Source organism: Tachyglossus aculeatus, chromosome 7 (genome assembly GCF_015852505.1).
Source record: "Tachyglossus aculeatus isolate mTacAcu1 chromosome 7, mTacAcu1.pri, whole genome shotgun sequence".
Taxonomy (NCBI): domain Eukaryota; kingdom Metazoa; phylum Chordata; class Mammalia; order Monotremata; family Tachyglossidae; genus Tachyglossus; species Tachyglossus aculeatus.
The window spans coordinates 42,375,812-42,397,857 of NC_052072.1; the positions used below are offsets into that span (position 1 = coordinate 42,375,812).

The 22,046-nt window shown below is 40.3% G+C and overlaps 1 protein-coding gene across 2 annotated transcripts in view; it reads right to left on the reverse strand.

Annotated features, from left to right (window-relative positions):
• Nucleotides 1–22,046, reverse strand: part of TP63 (tumor protein p63) — a 352,304-nt gene that overhangs the window by 135,224 nt on the left and 195,034 nt on the right. For both annotated transcript variants that reach the window (XM_038749335.1, XM_038749337.1), the window contains exons 2-3: nt 20,385–20,513; nt 14,512–14,644 (exon numbers count right to left, since the gene is read on the reverse strand). In XM_038749335.1, coding sequence (XP_038605263.1) covers nt 14,512–14,644; nt 20,385–20,458 — 207 coding nt within the window. In that variant the 5' untranslated portion in view covers nt 20,459–20,513. The remainder of the gene's footprint in view (nt 1–14,511; nt 14,645–20,384; nt 20,514–22,046) is intronic.

Below are 22,046 nucleotides of genomic sequence, written 5' to 3' on the forward strand. Positions count from 1 at the left end.
AGAAAAGATGAAGAAAGAAAAAGAAATCTTTCCCTCTTTATAAAGTGCACTGTTTGTTCAAAGTCTGAAATGCATACTTGTGTTGTTGGTAAAGTTGTTTACTGCATACACTTGACCACGACCGTAGTGTCTGCTGCACACTACGGAAGACAGCTAGGTAGCCAACCAGTGCAGTGAGACAAACTGAATAAACAACTGGGCAACTGGCCAGTCTGCTTCACAAGTATTTATTTAGCACCCACAGGTTGCAAAGCACCATACTATGTACTTGGGAGTTAACAATAATAAGTATGCATGGTCCCAGACATCAAGGGGCTTACCGTCTAATAGGGGAGTAAAGACTGACAACCATGACAACCATAAAATCAGTACAGATATCTACAGTTAACTGCAATAATTGCTAGAGGGCACTGGGAGAAAAGGAGGGGTAAGGGATAAGGGAAAACGCAAAAAAAAAAAAAACGTGATGAAGGAGAACTACAATTTTAAAGACATGGGTGAGCTTGAGCAGACAAATGAAGGAAAATAATTTCACATATTCAAGCTGCAATAATTGTTAGAGGGTACTGGGAGAAGAAGAGGGGTAAGGGATCAGGGAAAACAAAAATAACTTGAAGGAGGAGGAGGGGAACTACAATTTTAAACAAACGGGTGAGCTTGAGCAGATAAATGGAGGAAAATAATTTCACATATTCAAGGTGACTCAGACAAACACCTAGAGAGGGAGGATTCATTCAATCATATTGATTGAGTGCTTACTGTGTGCAGAGAACTGTACTAAACCCTTGGAAGAGTTCAATATAGAAGGAGTTAATCAGTGGTATTTATCAAGCATTTTGGTAGGGAAGACTGTACCAAGTGATTGGAAGAATTGGAAGAATGGATCAGAAGCAAAATGCATGTCACCTGCCTTCTAGAAGCTTATAACGTAAGGGGAAACTACAAGAAGCCAAGCTTGTCTGTAATAGACGGGCCAAACTGTGAGTCAGTGGGAAAGAAGAACAGAGAAGTGGTGATAGATGCTGGGTGAGGAGTGCTAAAATCTATAATAGAAGTTTGAATTTGAAATGGAAGGCAAAGTAGAATCACTGAAACACAGAGATGGGACATTCTGAGCCTCTCACATGAGACACCCAGAATTTAATTCAAATATAAATAAAAGAGCTAAATCTCTTCCTTGTCCCATGACCTTCTTAGAATATGAGCCAGGTCCAGAAGAAACCTTCCAAGAATAAATAGAAGCAAAATGAAAGCAAAAAAACAGACAAAAAAATACAAACCACTAGCAATAAGGGGGTTTCGGGAGGTTTCTGTGGTGATCTGACAGGTCTCAGTAATTGCTGAGGTCTCTGAATCAGAACAGCAGGAGAGAGCATGAAGAACTGTGTATAGCCAAACATAAAGGAAAAAAAAATCTTCCATTTTGCATTACTCTGGGTATATTTACATTATTGCCAGTAAGGTGGATCTCTTACAGTGCTCTGCACATAGTAAAGCACTCAAATACCACTGAATGATTGATTATAATTTGGGCTTCATAATTCCTTAGGAATGCCCATTATTCACTCCACCCTATAGGGAGAGATCTACTTCCATTCTGACAACGCCTAATCTGACACTGCATTACAGCATACAACGGAAATGAAAAAGGGAGCAACTGAAGATAATCCAACTGTCCCCGCTGACACTGTGGTATGGAAATATCCTTGAAAACCTTCACAATTAGCTACTATTGCCCACGAGTCAATATACGACACTAAAAACTTTATCATTTCCAAGCTAAAAAAATTTTAAAATTGACCAAATTCACAAAGGCCCAGAGGACATTAATTTGAAGGACATCATGATGCAGGTATGTAAGAACTGTCAAATGGAAAATATGAACAAGGCCTTATTGCTACATTTAAAGAAATGTCACTCAAATTAAAATCCTCATGCCTGAGTCATGGACAAATTAAGAAAGGAGTGGCCAGTTCAAACTGTTCTGGAACTAAAGAATTTATTTTTGAAACCAATCTGGCAAATAGCATTGAAATCCCATTAAGAGTGGGGCTGTCAAAATATTGTTTCTTTTTTCTTTTTTTTAAGTAAAAGCAGAATTGCATTTAAATAAGGTGGTCTCGAAATTTGGGTATGCAGTTCATCTAAACTTCATCACAGCAAGAATATAAATTACTTCCTAGGTCAGTTTCAGAACATTGAGTATATTAAATCTTCCTTAAAAAAGGCCTAGAGTTTAGTACCAAGTTTAACTGAAAGAAACAAAAATCCACCTTAAACAGCTGTACATAACATGTAACATTATCAAGGTCTCAAAATTGGGTAGCATATTCCAAAGTGGGGAAAAGAATCTAGTCACTCCTTGAGGAGGTAAATATTCTTAGAAACCAGAATTCAGCTCAATATTTTTATAATGATTCAATTCTAGTATTTGATAGGTTGTTTTAGCTGATGATTAAAGGATACCACAAATCTAGGAAAGAGACGGTAATTACTATATCTCTTGAAAGACAGAAATAAAAGAGGCCTAATTCAAATGTAGAATCCTGTACACTACAGTTGCTATTGAGGGCCCTCCTAAATATTAAACGAGGAGTAACGGGGAAGTCAAATGGCAGCCTAACCCAGTAGAAAGAGCAGGAGACGAGTCAGGAGAGTTGAACTATAGTCCCAGCTCTGTCACATGCCTGCTGTGTGACCTTGGGAAAGTCACTTCACCTCTCTGGGACTCAATTTCTTCTACTGTAAAATAATGATAAAATACTCATCTCTCTCACTTTTTAACTGTGAGCCCTGTGTTGGACAGGGTTTGTGTCTGATCTGATTAATCTTTATTTATTTTACTGCTAGGCACATACTGTTAAACACTACCTTTATTATTATGCCAGGCAGGCAGCTAAATGTGATGACATCATAGTTGTCATTTTGTGGAAGACTGCCAGTTTACATAATCCTAAGCACTTCTCTTGGGGGAAACCCTGAACCACTATGTGACCTTGGGCAAGTCATTTAACTTCTCTGTGCCTCAGTTTCTGCATCTGTAAAATGGAAATTAAATACCTGCTCTCCCTCCCCATAAACAGTGAGTCCCATGTGGGACAGGTACTCTGATGTGACCATCGCATATCTATCCCACATCTTAATAGAGTGCTCTGAACAAAATGTTTAGTGCTTTGCACACAGTTAGCGCTCAATAAATATGATTGAATGAACAAATATTTGTCAACCTCCCATTTGCTCTAAAATCTTGGTGTTCACCCTGCCAAGTCCAAAAGAACTGTGCTGCTAGGTATGACCCACTGAACGGCACTTAGGTATATATGTGTATATAATTCTATTTTTTTTATTTTGATGCCTGATTACTTGTTTTGATGTCATGCCCCACCTCCCACCCCCCTCTAGACTGTAAGCCCAGTGTGGGCAGGGATTGTCTCTATTGCTGAATTGTACTTTCCAAGCACTTAGTACAGTGTTCTGCACACAGTAAGTGCTCAATAAATGCAATTGAATGAATGAATGAATATAGCAGTAGGCGTTCCATGGGGGCAGCTCAATGGTTGAAATAAAAAAGTGGATATCTTTCCATGCCATATCAGAAATGGACAGTGGTCAGCCCAGTTGAAAACTAGACATCTGGTCCAGTTACAGGGCAGGCCTAGGAAAATAAATTGACACTGCACCCTTACTTCATATTCAACAATACCCTACTTGAACACCAAGGATGGTGAACTAGCCAGCTTTAGGGATTAGATATCTGTTTTTACCAATAAAAAGTTGGCAGAAATGTTCTGACTTCATGGCAAAGGAGACCTGTGAAATATGTGAATTATCTATGACCATGGTTTTAGTTTGAATGCACTTTCCCAACTTCAGAATACCAACAGGTAAATTTGAAAATGGCACTAGGCACTGCAGGCAGCAATTGCAACTAAGAGCAAAGGATGACTTTTACAGGTGCACAATGTGAAAGAAATAGTCAACTTGGTATTGGCCTTTTCAGTCACTCCAACACTCCCAGTAGCTCAATCAGCATTAGTAACATCAATTTCAAAACTTAAGGAACAAGCAAGCACGTATTCTTGCTCCTTTCTTTCTTCTTTATGGTGCTTCTTAAGCACTTACTATGTTTCAGGCACTGTACTGGGCATTGGATAAATACAAGATAATCAGGTTTGACACAGTGCCTGTTCCCCATGAGGCTCACAGTCTAAATCAGAGGGAAAAGGATTCAGTCCCCATTTTACAGATGAGGTCAATGAGACACAGAATAGTTAAGTGACTTGTCCAACATCACACAGAAGACAAGTGGTGGAGCCGGGATTAGAAGTCAGGTCCTCTGATTCTCAGGCCCATACCCTTTCCACTAGGCCATGCTACTATGCTATATGTATATGCTGTATACATACTTAAAACTAATTTGTAAATGGGTGATGACTATTAGAAATTTTCCTAGACTTCAAGAAACTGATACCAAGAAAGTATAAACCTGCTTAGCTCATTCAAGAAATAGCAAAGGCTAAGGATGAGGAGTTGGGAGAAAAAAAAGGAAGCTATAGACACACTGTGCACTCATAACTTTTTCTGGGTTAATTCTTAATGCCCATGACTAGAGAGAACCAAATGTAATTTAATTTTCCATCTGCTACTTACAAAGGTGGGAGCAACACATAGACTCAAGGAAGGTAGAGTTGGAAGGATCCATGTTAGCATAATTAAATAGGCTAACAACTGGGTTAGATAGGTAAAATGACAGAATTGTCTGAGCTTCATCTCGAGATTAAGGAACAGGGTAGATACTCATCAAATCAACATCCTTCATGTGGGAGCTCGTTATGGGCAGGGAACATGTCTGCTAATTTTGTTGTATTGTGCTCTTCCAAGAGCTTAGTGCAGGGCTCTCCCGTTGTTGGGTAGGGATTGTGTTTATCTGTTGCCGAATAGGTACTTTCCAAGTGCTTAGTACAGTGCTCAGCACACAGTAAGCGCTCAGTAAATATGATTGAATGAATATGCATATAGTAATCACTTAATACTACTGATTGATTGATTGATTGGAAAGAGGAAGGAGCAGCATAAAGAACAAATAAGAGAAACTGCTGCTGCTGCCGTCATTATGACTATATTTGATGCCAGGGCCAAGAGCTGAAGGTAGGTGTGGCAACCATATTAGCTATGGCAATGACAGTAGAATTTTCTATTCTTACCTGCTTCTTGGGCAAAATTTGCTTTTTACTCCCTGGACTCCTCACCTGAGCTGGGAGACCTTCAAGATCAGGAACAAATCCACCAGGGTCAAGTCCCTTGCCATATGATTTCTCCCCAAACCATATGAATCCAGAAGGGTGGTAAGCCTCACTGATATTCTCATTGATAAGATTGACATTTAACAGTTTCTAACAACATCTGACAAGCATTCAGTGCTTGCAAATTCATATTTCTTACAAATTGGGATAATACTTGGCTGCATTCCTAGATTTTCATAGTACATGAAAGGAACCCAAGAGTAATTTACTCGTGGAATTTTAGCAAAGTTTCCATTTAGTTGGTTCCCTAAACGATAATAATGTACCTACAAAGGCCTGGGAAATAGGCACTGAATGTGAAATTCAAGAAACACAACACACTGGAAGGACGCAAAGTCACTACGAAGGCAAAGATTTTCAAGCGTTGCACCACTATTCCGGGAAGAACAATTTTCCTGTCCATTTCAGTCTAACTTACATGACAGTCTGATAATAACAATGATGATAATAATAGTGCTAAGCACTGTGCTGAGAGTTTGGATAAATGGTGTAGTGGATAGAGCACGGGCCTGGGTATCAGAAGGTTATGGGTTCTAATTCCGGCTTTGTAGCTTGTCTACTGTGTGACCTTGGGCAAGTCACTTCACTTCTCCATGCCTCAGTTACTTTATCTGTAAAATGGGGATTAAGACGGTGAGCCCCATGAAGGACAGAGACTGTGTCCAACTTGATTTGCTTGTATCTTCCCCAGCGCTTAGCACAGTGCCTGGCACATAGTAAGCACTTAAATACCATAATTATTATTATTTTTGGGGCCTCAGTTATCTCATCTGTAAAATGGGGATCGAAATTGTGAGCCCCATATGGGACAGATAATGTGTCCAATCCAATTTGCTTCTATCCACCCGAGCGCTTAGTACAGTGCCTGACACATAATAAGTGCTTAAAAGCACAATTATTATTAGTAGTATTATTAATCATGTCTGACAGTCCCTGTAATTGCAGGGGTTGGGGGAGCAGGTACTTAACCTCCATTTTACAGATAAGGAAACTGAGGCACATGAGAGTTAAGTAACTTGCCCAAGGCCACACGGCAGGCAAATGGCTAGAGCTAGGGTTAGGACCCTAGTCTCCTGACTCCCAGCCCTGCTGTCTTTCAAACAGGTCACACTGGTTCTCCATCAAATTGTCCAACATCTGTCTGGTCCCCAGTTTCCTCCCTTCTCTGTGTTAATACATTGATGAGAAAACTTCAGTAAGAACTCTAAATCCCTGCAGGAATTTCACATCACTTCAGTCACAAATTCAAAGATTTCTAAAGAGGAAAAAAAGAGCCAAAGTTTTCATGATTTGCATAGCTATTATTAAACAAAAATACCCACATTTTACAGGATTGGTTAAGTTTGCATTTTCCATTTCTTTTCCTCTTTTCTCCCCAAAGTCTCAATAGAGATAACCATATTTTCTGCAGCTCACAAGTCAGGTTACATCTGAAAGTTATACCCTAACCTTAATAATCTCGTTAAAAACTTCTAACTTCACCAAGTAGCTGGCAAGACCCTACCAGCGTCTTGATGTAAATGAGTGGTACACTAATCCATGGTGTGTGCAATGGATGACTGCACAGACGCGTCTCTTACTGAGATGCCCATACACAGCTATCCTGTTCCACAGACATGGACTGCCCACGTAACCCTAATCATCCATTTCAAAATGAATGTTTCTGGCTATTAGAGAACCAAGCAAAAGATTTTAGCAGGATCAGGATAAGTGAGCCTCAGTACTGCAGAAACCAAATAGACTGCATGATTAACTGATAGTGGGAATATCCCAATCATAACCTTAAACAAAACTCTCACGGAAACCAATGGTCCATGATTTTGATGGCTTGACCCCTGAAGAATCAGCATTTTCAGCTGAGTCAATCATTGGTATTGGGTGGGTTCTTACTGTACTCAGAGCACTGTACTAAATGCTTGGGAGAGTACAATATAACAACATTTTTAGACTCGTTCCCTGCCCACAATGACTGGACAGTCCAGATGTACTTCTTAGCCTGACAGTTTAAGGAAACTAAATTATATTCTTATAATTTCAGAGGACCATGTCTAGTCAGCTCTAATCTTGGGTTGCAATGGACAGCAGAAAACTACCATTGTATTGTGGACCATAAGAATGCTATGCTAGAAGCAATCTAAACGAATGATGAAATTTGTGCCATTTATCTAGCTGGATTTGAAGTCACTATGATGGTACCAACTGAAATTACCATCTGGGAAAAATGGCTCATGGAGACAGGTGTTTAAATGCTACAAATTTCAGAAAGAGCTGTTCTCTATGAGGACCTTCTTCTAGGCATTATATTTGCAATACAACAGTTCATAGTCTTGGGGCCTCCCAAATCTATCCAGAGGCAGGAGGATCTGATTGAAAGCCTGTAAAGAAAAATAAATACAGTACTACATCACCAGCAGATAGCTGCCAATGCTTAAAAATACCAATGGAAATCAAAATATCTGGAGAAACTCAATTCAGCCAGTCTCAAATCAGAAAGCTGATAGTCATATGTAATTCTAATGCAAAAGTGAGTGACAATACTGGAACATACAAAAGTCATGGATTGCTTGGAATTGGAAAACTAAGTAGCAGGAGTTTACTTTCCCCTCAATGAATGTACCAAACATCAAGCTGCAATAAAATACACCATTATCTGCTTCCCAAATAAGAGGAAGGCATCTTGGAGATGCATGAGACCTAGAAATGCTGTCACACTGATTCTAATTTGTCTATTTTCCACTCATGTTTCAACCCATGAAAGTGTGATGTGATGAGCTCTGCTACTATGCAGAAGATCTGACTACAAGCAATACCTCGTTGCCTATGATCCTTACTTCCTTCTTACATTTAAATATTGCACATAGATGGGGTTGGTGGAACTGCTCAAAACTGAACACATTTGCTGGCTTTTGAATCCAGCTCTCACAGCCACAAAGAAGACTGAGCAGTACACATCCACCCAACCTCTCAGTTTGGTCTGAATTGTGATTCTCAAAATCTCAAATTGTGATTCTCAATATTTCTCAAAATCTTCTAATGGCTTCCCGTGTCTCTCCACATCACACAACTCCACCTCCCAGTTGGCTTCTAGACTCTCCAGTATCTGGCCCACTGAATCTCTTCACCGGCTATTCTCCAACTCCCTGCCATCAGTTCTTCCAAGCCAACCTTCTAGCTGTTCCTCACTTGATTCCCTCACCTCCTTCCCCTCACTCACACAATTCCCACAACTGGAATACACTCCCAATACCAGGCAAACCACAACTTTCCCCACATTCACCTTCCTTATAATAATAATAATAATAATAAAAATGATGGCATTTATTAAGCACTTACTATGTGCAAAGCACTGTTCTAAGTGCTGGAATAATCCCATCTCCTCCAACCAGCTTTCCTTGATTTATTTCCCAGCTCCTTGAGCCATGTTATCCTCTCAGCCTGTCCTACTAATTATGAATTTTTTTTCACCTGCCTTAGCATTGATGCTTAGTTTATTTTGACCACTCTAGAGGTAAATATGTTTACATTTGTCTTCCGTATTAGTGCTAATTCCTTGTGGATGGGGTACTCTGTTATTCTGATCTTCCCAAGTGCCTAGTATAGTATGTCAAATTACACTGATGCTCAATAAAAAGCAACTACTACTATGACAGTGAGGGCATTCAGCTCTAGCGCCCCATATTTTCAGCCTGCACCCTCTGCTCCTCTGCCACTAACCTCCTCACTGTGCCTTGTCTCGCCTGTCCCACCCATGTCCTTCCCCTGGCCTGGAATGCCCTCCCTTCACACATCTGTCAAACTAGCTCTCTTTCTCCCTTCAAAGCCCTACTGAGAGCTCACCTCCTCCAAGAGGCCTTCCCAGACTGAACCCTCTTTTTCCTCTCCTCCTCTCCATCCCCCCTCTGCCCTACCCCCTTCCCCTCTCCATAGCACTTGTATATATTTGTACAGATTTATGACTCAATTTTACTTGTACATATTTACTACTCTATTTTGTTAATGGTGTGCATATAGCTGTAATTCTATTTATTCTGATGGTTTTGACACCTGTCTACATGTTTTGTTTTGTTGTCTGTCTCCCCTTTCTAGACTGTGAGCCCATTGTTGGGTAGGAACCGTCTCTATATGTTGCTGACTTGTACTTCCCAAGCACTAGTACAGTGCTTTGCACACAGTAAGCGCTCAATAAATATGACTGAATGACTGAATGAATGAATGAATGAAGGAGGTCCTTGGTTGGGTGTTGAATTGCTCTGGTGTGGACCAATGTGTTTCAGACTAAACATCAGTACACAGTGCTTTACTGAATCTAAGAAGTAGTTCATAATTACCTGCCAATAAATGTGTACACATCTCACCAAATCATTTTTTTAACTGAGATGAACCAAGATTATTGGTTCCTATTCTCCCTGTCCTGTACTGATGGTGATATTAAAGAGAAGCAACATGACTAAAAAAAAAAAGTTGGTCACCGTGCAGCATGCAATTTAGGGCCTAGACTATTTTAGCCAGGTCTTGATTACTCAGGATGTATTTCTCCAGCATGTAGAAACTGCTCCTAAATAATCAAGATCAGATTCTCTAAAATAATCTGCCTTCCTATAAATTCATCTTCTAGTTCCTTTAAAACAAATCACTGTGGTGGAAGACATCAGGTAAAGTACTTTGGTCTTTGCCCTGGACATCACCATTTTAAACCTACATTTGATTCCTATGTTGCCTGCCTCATCTGGATTGTGCTCAGTGGAAGCAGCTGTCTCTTCATAGAACTTCTTCTAGAACAGGAAGATCAGACCATACATGGAAAAGCCAGCATGTGTGGGCAAATCAGAAAATAGAGTTGCCAAGTTCCTTTAAGTTGTCTATTAAGGCTTCTAAAGCACACCATCCACCCCTGGGCCTCTCATCCGCTACAACCTAGTAGTTGTTATACTGAAACACAGTATGCCAGGGACTGTGAGAAGTAATAATAATGTACTGCACAAGAAAAAGGTCTTTCATCCAAACACCTCAAAGTGTTTTACAATCACTAGCTCATTAAAGATCACAACACACCTGGGAGGTAGGAGGAGAGTGCTATTATTGCCGTTTGGCAAGGAGAGAAACTGAGTCCTAAGGTCAGGCAGCAAGTCAGTGATATAGCCAAATATGCTGATCTATACATCATTTTATCTACTACATTTACATGGCACAAAGGGGCTTTAGATAACTAGTTCCTACTCACTTCCTCCTCATAACCCCTTTTAAAAGAGGAATATTGTCAAAATGGGACAAAACCATAATAAGCAGAAATGAAATGGGTTATAATAAGGGGAAATTCAGGGAGGGGATATGCTTGAGTTCTTCTAAATGCTGGAGAAGCAGCATGGCCTAGCTGAAAAAAGTACAGAGGTCCACGGGTTTGAGGACCTGTGTTCTAATCCTGGCTATGGTATTTATTGAGTGCTTACTGTGGGCAGAGCACTGACAAAGCACTTGGAAGTGTACAATACTAGAATTAAGTAAAATAGTAAAGATGTGAATGCAATACTTGTTTTCTTTCCCCTTCTGAGCCCCTCTGGGATGGACTGTGTCTACCTGCTTTTCTTGCAGCTATCCCAGTGCTTGGCTCATAGTAAACACTTAATGTGGTGAGCCCACAACAAGCTGCCTTGTTACTGACTGTTTGTGACCCCACAAACAACAAGAAGGAAGAGACTGGTGAAGGCACCGATGGGTTCTACCTGAGACGGGTGACTGTTGGCCTGTAGGAGTGGAGCATGGAGGGAGGCATGGCTTTCTCTCCCTGTTCTACCCACTATTAGGCCTGGACCAATCAATGACTGCTACGTAGAGCCCAATCTGCGAAGCCTACGGCAGATAGTTTTGAATTGTGAGGAGGCACTCAGGGCAAGGGCATTTAGGGGCACATGCAGGAACCACTGAGGCACATGAAAGGCAGGTCTGAAGTACTTGAAGTAGAAGCACGCAGAGGAGAAGCATTCATTTATTCATTCAATCGTATTTATTGAGCGCTTACTGTGTGCAGAGCACTGTACTAAGCGCGTGGGAAGTACAAGTTGGCAAAATATAGAGACGGTCCCTACCCAACAGTGGGCTCACAGTCCAGAAGCAAGAAGAAAGCACACTGAGAGCACTGAACTAAGTGCTAGGGGAGTACAATACAACAATAAACAGACACATTTCCTGCCCACAAAGAGCTCACAGTCTAGAGAGGGAGACACAAACCTTGAGGAAGTCCCTTCATTTCTCTGAGCCTCAGTTACTTCATCTGTAAAATGGGGATTGAGACTGTGAGCCCTACTTGGGACAGGGACTGTCCCCAACCTGATTTGCTTGTATCTACCCCAGCAGTTAGTACAGTGCCTGGCACATAGTAAGTGCTTAACAAATACAACAATTATTGTTATTATTATTAAGTGCTGTGGGGCTGGGATGGGGGAAAAACACAGGGAGCAAGTTAGGGTGATCCTGAAGGGAGTGGGAGAAGATAAAGAGGAGGCTTAGTCAGGGAAGGCCTCCTGGAAGAGATGTTTCTTCAATAAGGCTTTGATGTCGGGGAGGATGATTGCCTATCTCCATCCGTGCAATTTTATAAGAGGGAAACCATGCAATTAGCAAGCTTTGTTGCCATTGTCATAGGCAGACTACTTGGCTGGATGGACCATTCTTTGGAGACAGCAATTCCAGATTAATATGAGTCTGTAGCAGTGATAAGATCAGGACTGACCTCACCCTCACTTGAGTTTGAGGCCAGAGTTCCAGTCTCCAATGTCGAATGGTTCAAGAAAGTTCTTTGGTACTTGGGATTCAATGGAATGGATAAGGAAGGAAGAAAATTAAATCTAAACTGAGCATATTAGTAATGCTGATTCCTACACTCAGGCACCCATATATCAGAAATATTCTTTCTAGCCAAAACAGATCAAGCCTTAAGTGTAAAAATGTAATCATCGCCAAATTCTCTCAACTTTACACTTCTGAGCACGGAATCCCTAGGAACAATTACTGTTTCAGCTGCACTTAACCTTCAGAACCTGCCTGAAACAAACTCTCTAGAGATGATTGATACTTAAACATCTACACCCAATTAAAATATTCTGCATTACTGGAGAATGGGAGAATCACTTCCTCAAACTTTTTGATTTATGAGATAAAGTGCGTGAATACTGCCAACAGATGCCAAGCAAATATATCATGTTTTCCCAAGAAATTGAAGGGGTAATAAGAAATCTGTGACTGGGAAGGCTTTGGAAGATAAAATCTTGCGCTAAATGCAAATCAAAGAAAAAGCTTGGGACAGAGTTTGACTATTGGGAGGGTAACCTGGATTAAAAATAATTGTATTAAAAGCAAAATATCCCAGTTGAAAGAGCAGAGGCCTGAGAGTCAGGAGACTTGGGTTCTAATCCTGACCTCATTACTTGCCTGCTGGGTAACCTTAGGCAAGTCACTTAACTTCTCTGTGCCTCAGTTTCATCATTTGTAAAATGGGACCTAAATAAATACTTCTTGAACTGTGAGCCCCATGTGTGACAGGGACTTGTCTGATTTAATCATCTTGTATCTACCCCAGTGTTTGGAACAGAGCTTATCACCATTCATTAGTTTTTCCCTCTGTGTTATCTTTACACATGCAGGTTCACAAGATCAGACCAATCTTAATGTTGATTCAATAGGGATGATCTTGTAGATGTTTTGTACCTTGTGTCAGTGTGGAAAAACAATTTCTAATGATCCTTAATGAAAAAAACACGGTGGTGATATTTATCATACTGTCTGGTAGTGCAGACTATGAGCCTAATAGGCTTGGGGGAAAATGGGGAGAATGCTTGTTGCCTGGCATTTTGTCACATGCTCAAAACATGTATATGCAAGTTCTTGTAGACTTTTACCTTTCTTTGGCTTTCATTTTACCTTGTTTTTTTGGACATCAGATGAGATATGGTGGTACTGGTCTGGACTCTTCTCATTGGGAAAGGCACGTTATGAGTTAGGAGACGCAGATTGGCTTGGGAAGTAGGAAAGAAAAAGCTGTTCTAGACCTATGGATGGACTGGAGGCAGGAATGGGAGAAGAGGTGCCAGAAAGGAATTCCTTTGGCTGGAACTAAAATGACAACCAGGAAACTTCCCAAGTGCTCTGCACACAGTAAGCGCTCAATAAATACAATTGAATGAATGAAAATAAGAGAAGGGGGAAGGAGACAGGAGAAGCAGTGTTGCCTAATATGATAGAGCATAGGCCTGAGAGTCTAAAGGACCTGGGCTCTAATCCTGGCTCTGCCACTTGTCTGCTGTATGATCTGGAACAAGTCACTTCCCTTCTCTGTGCCTCAGTTACCTCATCTGTAAAATGTGGATTAAGACTGTGAGCCCCATGTGGGACAGGGACTGTGTCCATCCTGATTAACTTGCATCTACCCCAGCACTTAGAACAGTGCCTGGCATATATAACAAATACTATTTAAAAAAAAAAACGAAAGGAGGAATGTCTGATGAAGACTTTGAATCCAGATTGAACCATAAAAAATTGATGCAGAAACTCGAGAAGTTTTTGAGGAGAGAAATGACAGTTGGAACTGATGGGAAAGATAGTTGCATGGTTAGACTCGGCTATTGAATTTTGCAGGAGTAAGATTGTTATCTTGTGCACATGCAGCAGCTGTAAGATTTCTATAATGCTAAAAAGTTTAAAAACATCAATTCATCACCGGAAAAAAAAAATCAATAGTTTTCTGAAACTCATTTCTTGCTCATGGCAGAATTACTGATCAGAAATTAGAAGACAGTCACAGGAAGTCACAGAAAATGCAGCCATAACCTCCCCTTTTCTGATTATCCTCACTGCTAGATCCCTTCCTATATGTAGAATGTAAACTCCTTTTAGGCAGGGACTGTGTCTGTTGTACCGTATTGCACCATTCTATTGTACCTTATTTTCCCAAATACTAATAAAGCACTCTGTATCCAGTAAGTGCTCAATAAATGACTAATTTTCTTATTAACTTGTTTTTGACAAACACTCTATTGTTCAATTTTCCTCTCCTGTAGCAGTCAGGACTCCTTAGCACTACTCTTGTTGTTTGTCTAATGAGACTATGCCATCTAACTGGTCCAAGTATTTTCCTCAAAGAATTCAAAAATCATCATGCTCTTAAATACATGGGTGGGGCTCAGTAGCCAGAGGCAAATCCCACCTCACCACTCACCCACATTGGGTCGCTCACGTCCGTATCCTGCATCCGGATGCAATCCATGCTAATCTCAATCTTGTTTGTGGTGCCATTTTCCGAAGGTTCATCCAGGAAGTTCAAGTCAATGGGTTGAACTGAGCATATGGGCCTTAGTGGAAACACACAAATGGAGACGTATTGGCAAATGAAACAAAAGGAGAGTAGATAATTATGCTCTCACTGGTGCAGCGAGATGCAGGAAATATATATAGGGTGGGTTTATTCATTTTGATTTATAATAATGGCATTTATTAAGTGCTTACTATTCATTTATTCATTCAATCGTATTTATTGAGCGCTTCTGTGTGCAGAGCAGTGTACTAAGTGTTTGGGAAGTACAAGTCGGCAACATGTACCAAGCACTGTTCTAAGTGCTGAAAGGGAAGAAATGTCAGCAATAACACACAAATATCCTCCTGAAAAAGGTCGAGAGAAGACAAGGCCCCGCTGGGATTCAAACCCAGGATCTCCTGTTTACAGCCACATAACTGAATAGTAATAATAAACAGAGCCAGTTAATATGATTAGATTCTAGATAAATAGCATGTTTGAAGATATTTATAAAGTTACCTAATCAGACTACTTGTTAAAGTTTTAGAAAAGTTTGGAAAACTTGAGGTGATAGCACTGGAAGTATGAAGAAGCAAATTATGCATAGAAACACTTCCTCAAAAAAGTATTAAATATGATCTCTAGCCAAATACTTGCACAGTTCCAATTTTGCTTCAACCTATTCACTTCAACCTCTACATATTCACACGGGGGTTATAAAATCTACATTTTTCTGCAAATGGACCCAAAATATTTAATTTAAACACTACTTAAGAAAATCGAATATGCTTTCAAAAAAATGCATGACAGGGGAAATTATTATATGCCTAGAGGCAAGAGACATGAAAGGTTATATTAGAGTTGTAGAATGACCCCAATAGAGGAGAGGAGGAAAGTCAGTAGGCTTCTCCTGGGAGAAGGAGACGGGTAGAGAGGAATAGATAAGAGTTTCACAAAACCTATAGAATTTCATACCTAAAAGAGGAAGATAAAAAGTTAGGCAGCACACTGAGATAAGAAGCTTTGAGCAGATATGAGGGACAGTAATCCCAGCTCTACTTCTTGCCTGCTGTATGACCTTGAATAATAGTATTTGTTAAGTGTTTACTACATGCCACCCACTGGACTAAATGCTGGGGCAGATACAAGATATTCAAGTCCTACATGAAACTCACAGTCTAAGTGGGAGGGAGAACAGGTGCTGAATCCCCATTTTGCAGATGAGGGAATGGAGACACAAGGAGGTTAGGGGACTTGCCCAAGGTCACACAACAGCCAAGTGGCATAACCAGATTCAGAACCCAGTTATCTGACTCCCAAGACTGTTCTCTTTCTACTAGACCTTGCTGTTTCTCAAGACAGTTAACTTTTCTGTGTTTCAGTTTCCTCATCAATAAAATGGGGAATACCTCTTCTCTCTCCTCCTCGGCCTGTGAGCCCCATGTGAGACAGAGGCTATGTCTGATCTGATTATCTTGCATGTTCTCCACATTTAGTACACTGATTGGCACATAGTGAATGCTTAAATGCCATGAAAATGCAGAAGGGTTTCCCCATTATGGTTTTATAAAACAAGTCATAGTAATAGTCTTTATTGAGCACCCACTGGGTTCAATGCATTGACCTTTAAACTTGGGATCTAAAAACCAAGTGAAACATTTTCTTCCCACTCTATTACAGTGTAAGCTCCTTGTGGACAGGATATGTGCAACTTTGTTTCGAACTTCCCAAGAGCTTAGAAAGTGGGCACTCAAATTCTAATACGACTATACAAGGAATTAGCATCTAATATTCATTCATTCAATCGTATTCATTGAGAGCTTACTGTGTGCAGAGCACTGTACTAAGTGATTGATCTAATATGGGAGGAAGACATACAAGTTTTCTCTGCAGAGTAATTAAAATAAGTATTTAAGCATACATACTTAAGCACTGAAGATGGATATAAATACGTAACTGCTAATTCATTACTTTACTAAATTCAGAGTTGCCCACATAGCACAGCCCATTTGAGATGTCAAATTTCTCCCAAATTTTCATTCTGCTAGAAAAGAAATCATCTTGGAGGATATTTAAATCACCATTTTCACCAGGGTGACAAAGGTATTGGAAGGTGATAATGGGGAGGAAGAAGGGTGGTGAAAATGAGCTGTATTTATAAGAAATAAGTGAAATTTAGAGGAATTATTCTTGCTCACTTTGATTGTATTCTGACCGAGAGGCAGAATCAGCAGCTAGAAGTTGGATTGCATTTAGATTCAAATGGCAGATTCAATCATCCTATTTCATTTTGGTGAACTTAACATGATTCAGTCTGATTTGACAGTGATATGTCCCAGTGCATTCCTTCTACTTCCTGGGGTGTTAGCCAGAGTGAAGGGTAAAATTCCCTCCGGCTACTTAAGATGAGGGCCCTTTCTCTATGTACATTGACAATGGCCCTGGGCTGGGAAGGATGAATGTTTAATTAGAAGACCTTAGGTCTAGAGAGGTTCTTCCAGTTTTTCTCTCTCCTTTTTTACATTTCTGGATAACACCATATAGTTCCATAGATTTGACATTTCACATTTTTTCAAATAGGATCCACAAAATATTCGACTAGAAGCAGTTTCAGATAAAATTATGGGTAGAAATTTTAGAGTGAAAGGATTTCCAGGAGGAAAGGGAACTTTCCATTTCGTTTAGCTAATACATGTATAAAAGTCAACTGTGCTTCACATCATCTACTAGCTAATGAACATTTCTGATTCCATAGGAAGCAGTCAGGCACATGTAACTTTAAGGTCCGGGTCAGAGATTGTTAGACTCATCCTAGGGGTTATTCCCTAAAATCCAGAAATCCAAATAATATGAAAAAAATTAGGATTCCACACTTGGTTTGATGAGAGCAATCCCAATATACTCTCCTCATTGGTTTCAATTTGGGGAAAGAGCAGACCCTTTTCAGTCTAAGGTGAGGATGGAGAGAAAGTTAATCAAATAAATGACCCCTTCAGCATTACTCTTCCTCACCTGCTAAATGCAGCACTCATTTCACTCCTTTCAGAGACACAAGCAGATTTTGCCTTTGCTTCCCGGCTTGGAGTAGGGAGGGAAGATGTTTGGCCTAGTGGATATAGGACAGGTCTGGGAGTCAAAAGGACCTGGGTTCTAATCCAGTTCCACCATTTATCTGCTGTGTGACCATGGGCAAGTCACTTCACTCTTGTGCCTCAATTTCATCTGTAAAATGGGGAGTAAGACAGAGTCAGAAGTAACTGGATTCTAATCCTACTTCCACCATTAATCTGCTGTGTGACCGTGGGCAAGTCACTTCACTTCTCTGTGCCTTAGTTTCATCTGTAAAATGGGGATTAAGACTGTGAGCCCTGTGTGAAACAGGGATTATGTCCAACCTGATTAGCCTTTATCTACCTCAGCACTTAGTACAGTACATTGCCTGGCACATAGTAAGCGCTTAATAAATACCATTTTTAAAAAAAGTACCAAACTTCCATCAGCTTCTTCACCACATTTCATCCAAAAGATCAAAGATCGAATGATACGATTCAATCATATTTATTGAGTGCTTACTGTTTGGAGAGCACTGTACTAAACACTTGGTAGAGTACAATACAAATAACAGACACATTCCCTTCCCACAACGAGCTTAAATTAATCGATCAATGGAATTTATTGGGCACACTGTGTGCAGAGAATTGTACCAAGTGCTCAGGAGAGTACAACTGAATTGCTAGACCCTATCCCTCCCCACAATAAGCTTACAGTCTGGAAGGCTCCATGGTTTTGAGTGAACTGAGAGTATAAGAAATGCCTTGGAGAGGCAGACCAGAGTGTTCCAGTGTCAATAAAGGATTCTTAGAAGCTGATCACTTTTACATCCATCCTCATAAATTTGGCTAATAATAATAGTGCTTTATTAAGTGCTTACTAAGTGTTGGGGTAGATTCAAGAGAATCCAGTCACAGACAGCGCGTATTCCGTATGGTGCTCACAGGCATTTTATCCTCATTTTACAGAAGAGAAACTGAGGCATGGAGAAGCCAAGCAACTTTCCCAAGGTCATACAGCAGGCAAGTGACAGAGCCAGGATTAGAACCCAGATTTCCTGACTTGTAGGTCCATGCTCTTTCCACTGGGCAATTCTGACTCCTAACATTCCTAACTTTTCTAATTGACAGCTTTTCATGAATTTATTGTTCAGGACACACATTAGCACATTTTGGGTCTTCTAATATCCTTAACTCTTTCCACTAGCATCCCTTGGACCAAGGGATCTTAAAGATTGTTCTTGGAAGAGGAGAAAGAAAATGACCTCTTGATTGGAGGGTCATTTTTCCTCTTCCCGGAAGAGAAGGAAAATGATCTCTTGATGGGAGGGTTGTTTTTCTTCCTCCCACTTTGTGAACAGCTGCCTGAAGGTAAGGAATCCCTGAAGGCAAGGGAAAAACAGAGGTGTGCCCAAGGCTCGGAGTGATCAGAGGAGAAAATGTGCTCCCAACATGTTTCTCATCCTGAGTATGAAGCCCAATTCTACCTACAACCAATAATAATGTTTGTTAAATGCTTAGCATTTGTCAAACACTGTACTAAGTGCTTGGGAAGACACTGATCGGGTTGGACACAGCCCATAACCCACATGGAGCTCACAGCTTAAGTTGGAGGGGCAGCAGATATTGAAACTGAGGCACAGGGAAGTTAGGTGACTTACCCAAGGTCACATAGTAGCCAAGGCTTCAAGATATTAAAACATAAGATGCTTTGTCTTGCCTTTTTTCCTTGCTGTCCAATACCTTAAAGCTTTTTTGATGTAAGTGATGGAATGGTTTCTAATGTGAGGCTTTACATCTTTTAGAGGAGAGGTAATAGAGAAAAATACGGTCTCTGACCCTTTCAGTCCTTAAACTGAGAATAAAAGTTTGCAGGACATGTTGCAAACTCAGTTGATATTGATGATGTAAAGCAACAATTTACCCCACCTAACACTGATAAACAGCTGTAGAGGCCAAATACTTCTTAATCAACAGGCACTTTGCTCTACCATTTGGGGATGCAGGAGAAAGTTGTTGACAGGGAAGGGGCAAAATAATAGCAGAACATGTTTTGAGCAATATTATTGCAGGGAAGAATGAAATGATACCCAAGAACACATCTTCCAGGATATGACTATATACCCTGGCAGAAATACACTTAGGGAAGAACACAAACTCTTTCGCACACTGAGTCTCATTTATGCTTTTTGGCAGAGTATGCATGCAATGCATTAAAGGGTTCCCTAGAAATTGAAAAGCATGAATGCTCTTCCCACAGTGCTTGCAATGCTTACAAGGAAATACGTCCAGGTTCTGGGAGAATTAGGCTAACTATACTCTGACTTTTTTTTAGTGTTTAATAATAATTTGTTAGCCTGCCTGCATTTTTTGTTGATGACTAGAAGATATTTGGCACTACAAATGTGGTTTCAAAGTTTGAAAGTTTTATTATGTTTCAAAGAAAATGCCAAAAAGTTAGGAAATGAAGTGTATGAAATGAATTTATATGAAATGAAATGAATTTGTTAACATTGCACATACAATTTCATAGTGTTAAAACTGGAATAATGACAGTCCTACATAGATAATTCCCTGGGGTAGACTCAGGATGCTTAAGTGCTATCGACATAAACATCAAACAGAATAGGTTTAGGTTACAGCAGGCATGTTAAGACCAAATTGTTCATCTCTAAGGCTGTTCACTGTATTTTAAAGATCTCTTTCCAGGGTCTAATATATGACCTTTCTCCTTGTTTCCATACTTACTGTTCTAGGAAATCCCAGATGTGTTGGAAAACCTCTGGACTGAGGAATTCGCTTGTCTGCGAACTCTGGGACATGGTAGAGTGATAGTAACTTTCTTTCCAGGAGAAGTGGGCTGGGGTCTCCACCAACCTGCATTAGATAAGAGGGAATCTAAGGTGACCATCGCTGTTCTCATGAATCTAAACAGCCAACTGAACTGCATTTAAAAGGAACAGCAAACAGTTAATTGAAAAGCTTACAATCCCCCCAGCAACTCTCCATTATGTTTTAGAAACTACAAAATTAGGGTTCCCTTTCCACCATGTGTCATGATTCCCACTTTGCCATAAATTAGACCTCAGCAGCACAACATCAGAGTTTACATCAAAGCTTTCATTTTCTAACGAATTATAATCATTTTCTGTCATTTCACACTTCAGCATCCAACACCTTTGTTCTGAGTATTTCAAAAAGGAAATAAAGATTCCTTAATTAAGCCTGACAAGACTTCTGACATATTATTAAAATCCGTTATACGGATGGTTTAAAGTAACCTCTCACTTACCGGCTCTGCCACCAGGAAGTCAATGGGAGACAAAGTTTGAGAACCCCTAGTTCTAACTCTCAGTCATGCATCTCTTGCAAACCAAGTCCACGACTCTGTTACCTGCAAATTCAAACTCAAGCAACTTTATTTAAACCAGCTGAATGTGGAATGTCAATGAAAATCACCTGATGACAAGTGGGTCCTAAGTGATTTTTGAAATCCTATTTAACTGAGTGTTTTAACTCTAGTGGTTTTTGAGCTATTCGTGGCCTAGTGGCAAGAGCACAGGCTTGGGAATCAGAGGCCATGGGTTCTAATCCTGGCTCCACCACTTGTCTGCTGTGTGACCTTGGGCAAGTCACTTAACTTCTCTGTGCCTCAGTTACCTCATCTGTAAAATGGGGATTAAGACTGTGAGCCTCACATGGGACAACCTGATTACCTTGTACCTACCCCAGCTCTTAGATCAGTTCCTGGCACATAGTAAGTGCCTCACAAATACCATCATTTTTATTATGATGATGATTCTAGATCCTCTACTCCAATTCATTCATTCAATAGTACTTCATTCAATCGTATTTATTATGCCCTTACTGGGTACAGAGCACTGGACTAACACCTAAAATGATCTCATTCCCCATCAGGGAATCGAACCCCAGTGTCCCATCGGGACACTGTGGCATTTGAGTTTATATAACCAGCCTGTACTCTTCTGAGTTAGCTTACTAGGTTCAAACCCAAACCTAAGCACTAATCCAAGGAATAAGTAGTTCACACTCTTGCTCTCTGTTCCAGCAGCATTCCTATAAACAGAATATCTGAAATTACTCTTTTTCATTGGTAAAGCCTTAGCCATACTATTTAATTCAGCCAAGGCCATGATAATGACCGCAATGACTTCCAAACTTGCTTGTTGACTTCATCTATTCGCTGCCAGAAACATTCAGTATACCACTGGGCACAGTCAAACTGTCAATCAATTACTGAGTGCTTACAGCAAGCTAAGGAGAAAGTACAATATAAATGTAAGTAGACACGTTCTCTGCCAACAAGGAGCTTACAGTTTAGAGAGCAGGAAGTTGTTGTTGATTTCGACAGGAAGAAGATCAGGCCCCCACTGTTCAGTGGAGGGCATA